This window comes from Paramisgurnus dabryanus, chromosome 22, assembly GCF_030506205.2.
Source record: "Paramisgurnus dabryanus chromosome 22, PD_genome_1.1, whole genome shotgun sequence".
In the NCBI taxonomy this organism is placed as follows: Eukaryota; Metazoa; Chordata; class Actinopteri; order Cypriniformes; family Cobitidae; genus Paramisgurnus; species Paramisgurnus dabryanus.
In genome coordinates this window covers 21,200,929-21,214,056 of record NC_133358.1, presented here as the reverse complement: position 1 = coordinate 21,214,056, position 13,128 = coordinate 21,200,929, and the positions used below count along the sequence as shown (strand labels likewise).

General features: G+C 38.5%; 1 protein-coding gene across 3 annotated transcripts in view; it reads left to right on the top strand.

The window, feature by feature from the left end:
- The window catches only part of ctnnd2a (catenin (cadherin-associated protein), delta 2a), a 310,244-nt gene that overhangs the window by 78,431 nt on the left and 218,685 nt on the right, over positions 1–13,128 (top strand). For 2 of the 3 annotated variants that reach the window (XM_065258246.2, XM_065258245.2), the window contains exon 3: positions 11,490–11,605. In XM_065258246.2, the coding sequence (XP_065114318.1) occupies positions 11,490–11,605 (116 nt within the window). Of the gene's footprint in view, positions 1–7,856; positions 8,024–11,489; positions 11,606–13,128 lie in introns of those variants that run through there. The other variant, XM_065258247.1, reaches the window with a different exon arrangement.

Below are 13,128 nucleotides of genomic sequence, written 5' to 3'. Positions count from 1 at the left end.
TACAGCATAATTTTTATGAGTGTACCCCTAAAGTACTACTGTATTTGATCTTCTCCTTCACAAATCATACATTATATCTCATACCAAATACATCCATTCATCCAGAGCTCAATCTATACCTGCTTCTCTCCAATTCTTTACATTTCACACGCTCAGAGTACCAGAAGAGTAAAGGTGCAGGAAAAAAGGATTTTTCTCCCGTGACGGTTATATTGTTTTCATCGTTTCAGTTGACCTTTTCCATTTCCTCAGTTTTACTGACAACACTGATTCAGGATAGAGGCACAGGACCTGTCTTTATATAGCTGCCATCAATCAAAACAATCGTTTCTAAGGATCGATGCATTTACATCCGTCACGGAACCAAATCCGGTGAACGGGTTCAGTCAGCCAAGAGTCTACAAGTTACTTATGTGGTCGGTGCTGACTTAAAGGCACAGTCATGCTATAAAGTAACCGGTATTTAGTCGCTGACATTTTAAGGTGACAGTAGTTTGCCCTCATAGAAGCATAAAGTCTTCAAAAGAAGTGTTTGGAAAGTCTCTTACCCCGGATTTCCACCGACTGCGGAACGGCTGCGGATCCGTTGCGGAACGGCGGCGGAGTCAATCGGTTTCCATTCAAGTCAATGTGTGTATTTCCACTGACTGCGCTCCGAATCCGTCACAGCTCCGGCCATCCGCAGCCCTCCGGCACAAATACGCAGAGCTTCTATTTTTGACGGATGCCGGACAGCTCCGCAGGGCGGAGCCATGACTTTATCGCGTGATCATACCTGAATACGTGAGAACTCGTGTTTTTTTTAATTAAATATTTGCAATACAAACATTACAAACACACACAAATAAAGTCATTAATACAGAAACAACAAATAATAGACAAGAACAGAGCCAGTGGGAGTTTCAAATAAATACATTAAAGATATAGCATAAATAAATGTTTTAGCAGCCTTCTTATTTTTTGAATTTTGGATGGATATGATGTACTGCTCTGTCTACGTGAGTTCTCGTGTTGTGATCTGGGCTGATTTGTAAAAACGTCATAATTCAACGGAATAATGGGCAGAGACAGAACTAGGTATCGCGCGATCTTCACGTGAATTTGCGAGACCTCATGGGTCGTCGTCACTTCAGCACGCAGCCGCTCTGCAACAAATACGGATCTGGTGGGTATTGACGGACGGCGGAGTGCGGAGCCGTAACGCAGCGGAGCTGATCTGCAGCTGCTCCGCAGTCGGTGGAAATCCGGGGTTAGGAGCATTCTGCTGTTTACCTTGTTACGGTTATCTGCCAATGCTTTGCCAGGTTTCTGCAACCAATATTTTTTCATTTCTTGTGTGCCTGTGTTGGTCATTGCAAAATTGGACAAATATATATAAGTATTTAGTAGTAATGCACTAACAGAACTACAAATTATGTTAACTTAAAAAAGTGTTTAAAATGAATACTGTATTTGTTTGGCTAATACAGATATCTCTAAAATTGTGTTCTAAAATCACAATTAAGCAACATATTTCTGATCAAAGATTAAACTTGACAGTAAGTTTGCTATATATTTTCTTTCTTAAATGGATAGTTCATCCAAAAATGAAAATACTGTCATCATTTACTCATCCTCATGTTCTTACAAACCTGTATGAGTTTCTTTTTTCTGATCAACACAAAAGAAGATATTTTGATAAATGATGGTAAACACACAGCTGATTGTAACCATTGCCATCCATAGTAGAAAAAATAAATACGATGAAATTCAATGGATACTGTCAATTGTGTACTTACCAACATTTATCAAAATATCTTCTTCATCATTTATCAAAAAACTTCCATTATATTTTTCCTATATGGAAGTCAATGGTTACGGAAGCTGTGTGCTTACTATTATTTATTAAATCTTCTGTTGTGTCCATCAAAATCAAAAAGCTCATATAGGTTTGTAACAACATGAGGGTGAGTAAATGATGACAGATTTTCATTTTAAGCTCAAATAACACTTTTTGGCAAGGTTGTTTCAGCTACTGCACACAGTTTGACATGCACCTCACCCGACTTTGTACAGAGCCCCTCCCCCAGATAATCATTAGTCTTTATCAATTGATTATGGGTTATTTTAAAAGGGACATATCATGAAAATCTGATTTTTTTCCATGTTTAAGTGCTATAATTGGGTCCCCAGTGCTTCTATCAACCTACAAAATGTGAAAAAGATCAACCCAGTAACTTAGTTTTGGTAAACCATTCTCTGCAAGCATGTGACAAAATAGGTCATTAAAATTCGGCTCCCCTTGTGATGTCAGAAGGGGATAATACCACCCCTTAACTCTTTCACCGCCAGCGTTTTTAAAAAAAGTTGCCACCCAGCGCCAGCGTTTTTCATGATTTTCACCAAAGTTTAATGCCTTCCAGAAAATGTTCTTCTTTAAAAATATAAACTTACAATATACCAAATGAAAGAACAGACCCTCTGCTTTCAAACAAAAAAAAAAACGTTTCATCCTACCTTTAGTGGTTCTTTTGTAATCAGCTTTTGAATATGGGTAGGTTTTTGCAAAAACACCATATTTTGAGCAAAAAGCAGAGATAATTCCATTTTAGGGATCGTTTAGAGTTCTTTGAAACTGCAATTTTAAACTGCATTAAAACTGTTAAGTATTGGGGTCCATTAAAGTCCATTAAAATGAGAAAAATCCTGGAATGTTTTCCTCAAAAAACATAATTTCTTCTCGACTGAACAAAGAAAGACATCAACATTTTGGATGACATGGTGGTGAGTAAATTATCTGAATGTATTTTTTTTTTTAAAGAAAATTGACTAATCCTTTAAAGGGAAAGTTCACCCAAAAATGAAAATTCTGTTATCATTTACTCACTGTCATGTTGTTATAAACCTGCAAAAATGTCTTTGTTCTGATGAACACAAAGGAAGATATTTTGAGAAATGTTTGTAACCAAACCCTTCGTGGACCCCATTCATTTCCATAGTGGTAAAAAAGAATACTATGGAAGTAAATGGGGTACATGAACGGTTTGGTTACAAACATTTCTCAAAATATCTTCCTTTGTGTTCATCAGAAAAATGTAATTTATACAGGCTTGTAACAACATGAGAGTGAGTAAATGATGACAGAATTTTCATTTTTGGGTGAACTATCCCTTTAAAAGGTTATTTGAGGTGCAATGCTTGGGTTATTTTAAATGCATACTCTAACACTACTCAAATTTTCGTAAAAATATATACAAATCTCGTTCTCTTTTGAAACATCACCTTGCCTTTGGCCTTTTTAAGATGAAGCTTTTAGGTCTAGTGGAGATAGAGGCTGTGCTACAAGTGTTGTCTAACTCTGGATGGGTTCCTGGCACAGAGTTGTTAAAGTAAATGCAACAGTTAACCTTCATGAGAGAAATCCTGAACCATAACTACCTGAAAATACTGTGTGTAAATACATAATAAAAAAGAAACTTTACTCTTTTCAAGAATGTAAAATTAAACACTCAGCACATTGTGTATCACTGCTTTTATGGAATTTCCTGACATGACTTTGTGTTGCTTTGAGGTTGGTCGTCAGGTGCAGCAGTTCAATAAAAAAGCATTGAACTATATCTGTGACTGAACACCAGGTTAGATGACCTTAAACTTCTTATCCTGGTCTTAAAGTGTCACCTGAGAGAGATGGAAGATGTCGCTCAACCATCAGATCACATGACCTATTGTTAATTCTGTGGGGGATACAGGTGGCTTCCCCGAGGGCTACAACATGATAGTGTCTGTCGGCTCCGAATAGCCCAAACAAATGTCTGCAAAAGAGGTCCACACAAGAATCATTTATTTCAGCAATGTCAAGTACATTAAAACTGTATGCTTTTAAAGTACAGTCTAAAATAATGGTGCTAAATAGCACTAAAAGTGGTTCACTGACTCTTGTGTAATTGTATGGAAACCACTTTAAGTGCTATATATTGCACATATTAAGTGGTACTATAGTACGACTATGGGCTTTTTACGTTTGATGTCGTGCACCGCTTCCAGGTCCAACTGCTCTCAAATGCCATAAAAAACTTCTACATACTATCATATGCTTCTGCATAGGTGCTATATAGCACTTAAAGTGTTTCCCATATGATTACCGAACCACTTTTAGTGCTATTCCGAACTATTTTTACATGTGGGGATCAAGTTATGAATTTTACTGAATGCAGAATTGGAATGGCTATCGTTCACAAAGTTCTCTGCCTCCTTTGCCCCCTTATTGTTTGATAATTAAATAATCAGACTGATTCAATTATGCTTAAGCTTCCAATAGCAGTGTAAACACTATAAAAAAATCAATTTACGATATAAAATTACCATATATGGCCCAAATAACATGATTTTAGGTTAAAACAACCCAGCATACACTGAAAAAAAATATTCATTCATTTTACTCAATTTTTTAAGGTAAGTGGTTGCAACCAATTTATTTAAGCTACATTTAAACAAAATGTTTAAAAAAAAAAAAAAAACATTTAATGTAGCTTAAATAAACTGATTGCAACCACGTACCTTAAAAAATTGAGTAAATTGAATTAATCCATTTTTTTCAATGTAGGTTTATTTAAACTCATTCATTGGGTTTGTCCATACTTTCACCAACTTTTGATTGAAACAACCCAGCATTTTATAGATTTTTTATTGTTTAGGATGCTGGTATGACAATATAGTGCTTTTAAGGTTGAATTGTGTCCCGTTGTGTGCTTTTAACTTATAAACCATGATCACTGAATCATGACCATCAAAATGTACTAAAATAATATAAATGGACACAGAGGTCAGTGCCAGCTAGTCAAGGCCAAACGTCATGCTGTGAAAACTGAAGGAAACATTGAGTCATCTACAATATGTTTAAAGAGCCAAATGTGAATGTGCCCTGTATGGCACTAAAACTACATTTCTATTCATTTGTCTGTACTTTAAATGTGTGCGGCTATATCACAGCATCTCCCGCTTGTTTCTGATGTGGCAGTTTCAAGTTTCATCCTTTAGCAAAAGAGCATCTTAAATTATTGCTATGTGCGTGACTGAATATTTTTCCTCCCTTCGTTACTTAACATCTCAGGGCAGTCTATAAGGATGGAGAGATCAGAGGGAAGAGAGGAGCTGATTAACAGGGAGGTTGACAGCATGCTTGGTATGCAGGAGAGAACAGCTAGAGTAACCTTTTATCAATCGCCTTTCATCCGAACCTGCAACATAAAGCAGTTTGTCAGCAGCATTTCTCTGACTTGTTGTTCCAGCAACTAAACCCCCCAAAAATGTATGTTTTACCTAGTTCCACACCAGCGTTTTAAAAAAAAGTAGAATTTTTTTGTTTGTTTAAATATTCTTCTTAAAAAAAAAAAAACATACAATATATCAAAACTTTTATCCTATTTTAATTCGTTCTCTTTTTATCACCTCTCAAATATGGGTAGGTTTCTTAAAAAATAACAAAATTTGAGCAAAAGCTGAGATAATTGCACTTTTTTACTGTTTTTGGATCAGTGGATGCTTTCGTGTTTAATAAGCTGTGTAACCCCCCAGTCACATTAGCTACAAGAGACAGAGCGACAGGCTACCATTCATTTTCAATGGGATTGGCCATTTGCCAGCGTCACGCGACGAGCTCGCCGCTCCGCGAGCAAGGTGGGGCCAAAATAGACAAGCAGGCTATTTTATGCAAATGCTGAGCGATGCGACAAAGCGACTGCCAATCGGAGTGAAGGAGCAGCGTGACATAGGTCTGTGGTCGAGTCGGAGAAAATAATTCAAGATGGTGGAAAATGCGTATTTCTGTATATATCTGATACGTTTGCCATTTTATCTCATATATTTTGTTACTTTTATCGAGAAATAAATACTTTTAAATCCAGAATACCTCTAAAATTAATTTTGATACTGCTTTTAGATACTAACCAAGGAACGCCCATCGAGCAGGTGCGTGTCGCTCGGTGTCGCTCACTTTTGTAGCTAATGTGATTGTAGAGTAAGAGGGCCATCGAGTGGATACTAGCGGAAATATGAATTGCTGTAGAAAGTCGTCATTGGCAGGGAAGCGTTTTCTCTTAATTGACGAGATAACTCGTCAATTGTGGGGAAAGAGTTAATGTCTAGGTTGGCTTTGTTATAGACAGTATCACCTTTGACTCTCTCAAACCTTACTTATTCATTTAGCGGACACTTTTATCCAAAGCGACTTACAATTGCTATATATGTCAGTGGTCGCACGCCTCTGGAGCAACTAGGGGTTAAGTGTCTTGCTCAGGGACACAATGGTGTATCACTGTAGATTCGAACCCGGGTCTCCCACACCAAAGGCGAGTGTCTTATCCACTGCGCTATCACCACCCAACTGCGTTTGAGGCGTCAAATTCGCGCCCATCGTGTCTAGTTTGCTGCTTGCATTTTTTTATTTTCACAAATGTTAAAATTTTCTTCTTTAAAAAAATACATACAATATTTCTAAACTTTTATTCTATTTTAATTCGTTCCCTTTTAATCACCTCTCAAATATGGGTAGGTTTCTTCAAAAATACCAAATTTTGAGCAAAAGCTGAGATAATTGCATTTTTGTAAAAGACTGTTGTTAGAGATCAGGTTCAGAATGATGATCAAAACATACATTGAGTTTTTACTGTTTTTGGATCAGTGGATGCTTCAGTGTTTTATAAGCTGTGTAAGAGTGCCATCTAGTGGATAATAGCGGAAATATGAATCGCCGTAGAAAGTCGTCATTGGCAGGGAAGCGTTTTCTCTTAATTGACAAGATAACTCGTCAATGGTGGGGAAAGAGTTAATGTCTAGGTTGGCTTTGTTAAAGACAGTATCACCTTTGACTCTCTGAAATACTTACTGTGGGTTCACACCAGCTGCGTTTGAGGCGTCAAATTCGCATCAACTGCGTCTAGTTTGCTGATTGAACATTTGGAGTTTACTCGCTTCAGTCACGCGTGAAAGCCTCATGTGAAATTCTAGTCATCGAGACATTCAAGCGGAAATTCGCGTCATGGGAGGGGCTTCTGCCACTCCGCTCGCTCCTGTGATCAAATCACTACTAGAGCAAGCTCTGCCAAAGTTCAAATTTTTCCTGTGGCAACGCTCAATTCGTGCCAATTCGTGCGAACTAGACGTGCGAAAGACGCGGAATCGCGCCTACCGCGCCACGCTAAACGCCCCATTTGCGCCGCGAGACCTCCAGACTTAACAATAAAATCACTCGCGCTTGACGCCTCTATGGCGGCTGGTGTGACCACAGCATTAGAGTGCTGGTAGACGAGTCATATATAGTAAGAGTATGAAGTGAAGTGCCCTTTTAATAAATGATGAATATCTGGTACTGTTAAAAGGGTTGGAGAAGTTGGGCCTTGAAACGATCTGGCAGCCCTCCGTTACATTCGGACTCCCCGTTCTTCATCCATTGTATTTAAACTCATTCCGACACAGCACATTAGATTAATAGTTCGGGGTTTTTCCTCTCTTCGAAGCTCCCAACTTCCAGGCTCATATTGATGTGGAACAGACTGTGAAAGTTCACCGGCTTTTCAGTCTGCTGGGGGATATATAAAGAGAGAGGAAAATGAAAAAAAGGGCCATTTAGCATTTCACCCCGAAAGCACTCGAAATTCTCAGCCACTCTTTGAGACGGCAGGGAAAAGTTTTCTTTTTTTCTAAATGGGCAGAATTACTTTGGGAATGGCTGATGGGCGGGTCTTTCGGGCGATGAAACGTTGCATAAATAATGCGAGGGGGAAACTCTGGGTCCTCTGTTGCCATGGAGACCTTTGTGGCTGACTGAGCCTCTGTTGTGAGCGTGAGGTGCTGAGAAGCTGTGGCTGGCAGAGCGGCCGCGCCTGTAATGAGTTGAGGAATTTTTTTAATGGGATGGGCTAAGTGGATGGATGGTGGACAGGCTGGGGTTACCATGATCTCCCTGTCTGGTCTCTCTGGCGTGTGGGCAGGTGCAGCTTCTGTTCTTGCTCTGGGCTAAAATAGGAGAAAGGTGGGATTTGTGCTGGTGAGTTTAAAGTTTTTGAACATTTGCTATTTTGTGCCTGTGCTGGAGGTTGCTTGCAATCTGTATTTTTAATTTATGAAGAGCTATACATTTTGTGTGGTGATATACTGTATGTAATAAGAGTGCTTTGGAGAACACAAACATACTGTATTGAGACAAATGTTAGATGTATTTTGTTGCATTATTAGGTTTATAAAGTTTATTATATGTGGGGTGCTAGCTAGGAATACAGTATTAGTTTGGGGTCCTATTGTAAATCAGCCTGTCTGTGCTGATGTAAGCAATATGGTAGAAGATGCTATGCTATAATGTGTGTATAAACACAGCCGACACACATGTAAAAATACAGTATTACAAATTTACCATATTTTACTTTAGTATACTGTAGTATATAATGGTAATAGTACTGTCCTTTGTTAATGTAGTTAATGTAGTGTTCTGTAGTGTTACTATAGAATTTATAAGCTATAATAAATACTGTAGTATACTAACAGAACTATGGTTAGGTTTAAAACACTACATCTAGAAATCTTGCTACTGTTTACTATAGTAAAAACTAAAGCATACTACAGTTTTTCTATGTAGGCATGCCACAAAGATACAGTCACTGACATTTTAGCAGTTCCCAGATGTTGCTATTCAACAGACAACTATTAGCTACACTCTTAAAAATAAAGGTGCTATATGGGTATTTGCACTGATGCCTTAGAATGTCCACTTTTGGTTCCCCAAGGACCAGTCAGAGGTTTTAAAGGGACATTCCACTTTTTTTGAAAATATGCTAATTTTCCAGCTCCCCTAGAGGTAAACATTTGATTTCTACCGTTTTGGAATCCAATAAGCCGATCTCCGGGTCTGGCGCTACCACTTTTAGCATAGCTTAGCACAATCCATTGAATCTGATTAGACCATTAGCATTGCCCTAAAAAATAACCAAAGAGTTTCAATATTTTTCCTATATAAAACCTGACTCTTTTGTAGTTACATTGAACCAAGATGAAATTGACCTATGGCTAAGCCACGCCCCCTCCACTCACTCGGACAAACAATCAACATTAGGTGACAGGCGCTATGGCAGCTGTCACAGTAGGAGACATTTCATAGGAGGCAATTGATGATTTTTGGAGACAGAAGGACTATATATCATCTCGAAGTCACCTAGTGTCGGAGTTGCATGTACCACATTCACACCGTTTGACCATTTTCAACTTAAAATGAAACATGTAAAAACGAAGGAAAACTGACTAACTGCAATGCTTACAATGGACGTAGAATCAGAGAATGTCAGAGTGTATTGGGTAGCTATGCGCACTGTGATTGGCTCATCGCATTTGGGGGTGTGGCTTAGCCATAGGTCAATTGCAACATTGTAGCCATTTGACCCCCGTTTCGAAACAATGCAATCAATCTATAGTTCTGAAAACAATCCTTTTCTTAACTTTTTATAGTTTAATGAAGCTTTTTCCACTACAATAACCTTTTTTGTAGTTCTTTAGATGGTATAGTAGTGAATGCATGGCCAGGTTGTAAGAGAGAGAGAGAGAGAGAGAGAGAGAGAGAGAGAGAGAGAGACATTGGAGGCATTGCAGTGGGTTTGTTGGTGTATTCTGTGGCAGACAGCTGGTTGGTCGTGATTGAGTATGGATGAAGAGAGGTGCTTTGGGATTGAAAAGGGATAAAGAGCTGTTTTGGTGTTTAAGAATGGAGGCTACCATCATTAAATTCAGTCCACAAATGGCTTTCAGAGCTGGATCAATAAACCCTCCTATTGTACCACCCCAAATGCATCTGGTTACGGATCAGGCCTTCATCGATCCTGCTGACTAGCTGTAATTAAAACAGGTAGGGGTGACGAGAACGCCTGCTGATGAGCGTCTGATCGCTTTCCGAGTTCCTATTTGACTCACATCTCCATCTGTTAACAGAGGACGATTTCTCAGCACTGAAATGAATCGCAGAAATAAAACACTTTGGGATCTTATGCAGGATAAACTTCTGTGTTTTTTTGTGTGTTTGAAGAATCCAAAGGCTTCCAAAGAAGGGAAGCTGTTGGCTGGTGCTGTGCATAATTCGTGCTAGGCTGTAGGCTCAAAGCTTGGCGGGCAGCTTGGGGCCGGCGGTCTAAGTGATTGTACTGTACTGTATGTGCCGTCCGGTTTTGGAATTGGTGCTGATGGTGCAGTTTCTGTCCCAGCTGGGGCGTTAGCAGTGATTATCACTTTGCAGGGCTGGCCGTAGGTCTGCCTGTTTGATTTATAGCTGGCGAGCACGCAGCTACACATTGGCAAATTCGAAGGAAGTTTTTCTGTGAACCTATAGTTTTATTAAATCAAGTTGTTTTAATTAGCATACAACGTAAACAGTCCACGGTGGGAATACTTTCAAAATGCATTGCTAAGCCAGACATCACTATTATTATTGCTAAATATTATTTAAAATGAAGGTCCACAAGCTATATCCACTGTAAGAGACAAATTGTGACAGAGACTTAGAGTTAGAGCCTTACAATGTTGGGAAAAATGGCATTGAAATATTTTGTTTATCTGCACTGTAAAAAAAATCCGTAGAAATACAATGGTATTGCAGCTGGGTTGACGGTAAATTACCGTAGATTTAAATTTATGTTATTTACTGGCAAGAGTTTGTTCAAAGTTAAATAAATTTTAAATATTAACAAGTCCTTATCTTTACAGAATAAAACTATACAATAAGAGCCTCATGCAAAGCATTCTGGGAACCAGAAATCATCATCAACCTTTTTCTGTTTTTTGCTTCAGATTTAGTTTCCCAGAACGTTTTGCTTGATGCTGTTTTTCTAGTTTTATTCTGTAAAGACAAAGACTTGTAAATGTTTAATGTTCATTTAACTTTTAACAAAATGTTGCCAGTAAATAACATAAATTTAAATCTACGGTAAGTTACCGGCAACCCAGCTGCAAATTTCTACGGAATTTTTTAACAGTGTGGGATATATATTACAATATGAACATTGTAACTTGAATAGCTCTATTTGAGAAGAATTATTATTTTACAATGATGAACTACATCTGCACGAAAAATAAAAAGCTCTGTTACTCAGCTTGCATGCAAATTATTGCATTTCTCATACAGTTCTGGGATGTCAAACAAGGGTAAAACAACAAACATATATTTATGAGGGATGCACTGACATAAAATTTAAATGACATCTGCCAGTACTGATAGATGCAGATAGCTTTGATTTTTACTCCTTGTTTCAGACTATGTCAAGAAATCCTAGAAGTACAAAGCATACAAACTCGTTGTTGTAATTTGTCGTTCGTGCCAATGTCTGATGGGAAAATCCAGATTATAGGCCAATATGTTGGTTAGGGATGCACCTTTAATGTGAATAATGAAATTGAATAATTAAGCTTATAATAAATGTACTAACATATCTTTTTCTCTTCCTGTCTCCCATTCTCTCTGTCCTTCACTCTTTTCTCAGGAGCTTCAGTTCGAAAGATTAACTCGAGAGCTGGAGGCGGAGCGTCAGATAGTTGCTACTCAATTGGAGCGATGCAAGCTGGGCTCTGAGACAGGTGGCAGCATGAACAGTATCAGGTACTGCTAATGTAGTGTGTGGGTGTGTGCGGTGGGTATCTAATACTTCAACAAGCCTTTCTAATGAGACCAGACTTTCTACAGCATTGAAACGTTCGGTTATGGAAACGCTGACGTTTGAAAATGCAATAGAGCTCATGTTGCTTTCTATCTTCGTGTTATCTGAGAGCTGTTTGTATGTGAGAGCTTACTGTACATGCAAGAGTGGGTTGGCGTGAGTGGGTTTGCATATCTGCGTACATCCTTACCATGCATACATTTGCATGTGATACTGTCACACGAGGGCACCCGGGTCAAGCTAGTTTCTATGAGAGAACAGCAGGTTTCTTCTCATACCTTAGAGAACCAGATAGATTTACTGCATGAGAAAGCCCACCTGAGCCCACCACATGGACTGCACACACACTTTATGGGTGTCGCTGTATAAATGTTTTAAATATATATATATATATATACATGCATTAAATAGCACTAATGAATTCAAGAGGAAACGATGACCTATGACCGTTTTATTTAAAGAGTAACTGTGTGTCTTTCCTGTAGGCGACCCTTAAGTGATTGTCCAATTAGCTTTCCTAAAACTCAATAGCAATTAACAACATTTAGCTTTTGCTCACATTCCTCACACTTGTTAATTATGTGTTTCTCTAAGTGGTTTGGCTTTCCAAGAGTCTTTGTTAGCTGTGAATAGTTTTTTGGGGGGTTTGGGGAAAGAGACAGGGAAGAGAGAGAGAAGGAGGATACAGTAAAAGACACAATGGATTTTATACTAAGAGCATGATCATATTAATTCCCGAAAGTAAAAGATATAGGAAAACATTGATCAGTGTCTGGTAAATAGTGAATTTTTTGGAGGATTTAAAAAAAGCATTCTCACAATTATAGCCACCAGTGTTGGTTTCGTTTTACGCATAATTTTCATCATAGTTTTCGTTAACAACATTTTTTCACTGATGAAAATAAGACGATAACTAAATAAAAAATAATACATGAGGACGACAGCAATGATGGAATAGATTGACAACGAATAAAAACGTGTCTCTGTATGGTCTGGAGGTTAGACGCACACACACAACTGAGGGACTCCATGTGGCGCTATGCAGGGCGATCGTTTAAAATCAAAGTATGACATAAAGATAATAAGTTTACAATTTCACTGTCCTTACATTGAAGGTCCCCTGCTATTGGTGTCTTTCAATAGCAGGGGACTATTTTCGAGCACTGTGTAATATCACTACGCCTGTTACCGCCATGTTACATCCGCAAAGTCCTTGATTATTAAGCCAGTTTGAGAGTTTAGTTCCTAGTAGGGATGCACCGATACGGATACTGGTATCGGGTATCGGCCTCAATACCACATTTTCTAAAGTACTCGTACTCGTTAAAAGTCCCCCGATACCAGGGATCGATACCACGGTCTGAGAAATGTCTATGTTTGAGCGGCGTGTAAGGGGTTAATGCCTCTTGTGTTGTCCAAAGAGGCAGAGTTTAAAACAAACTGGAAAACTAGTCCCTTGTTTTTT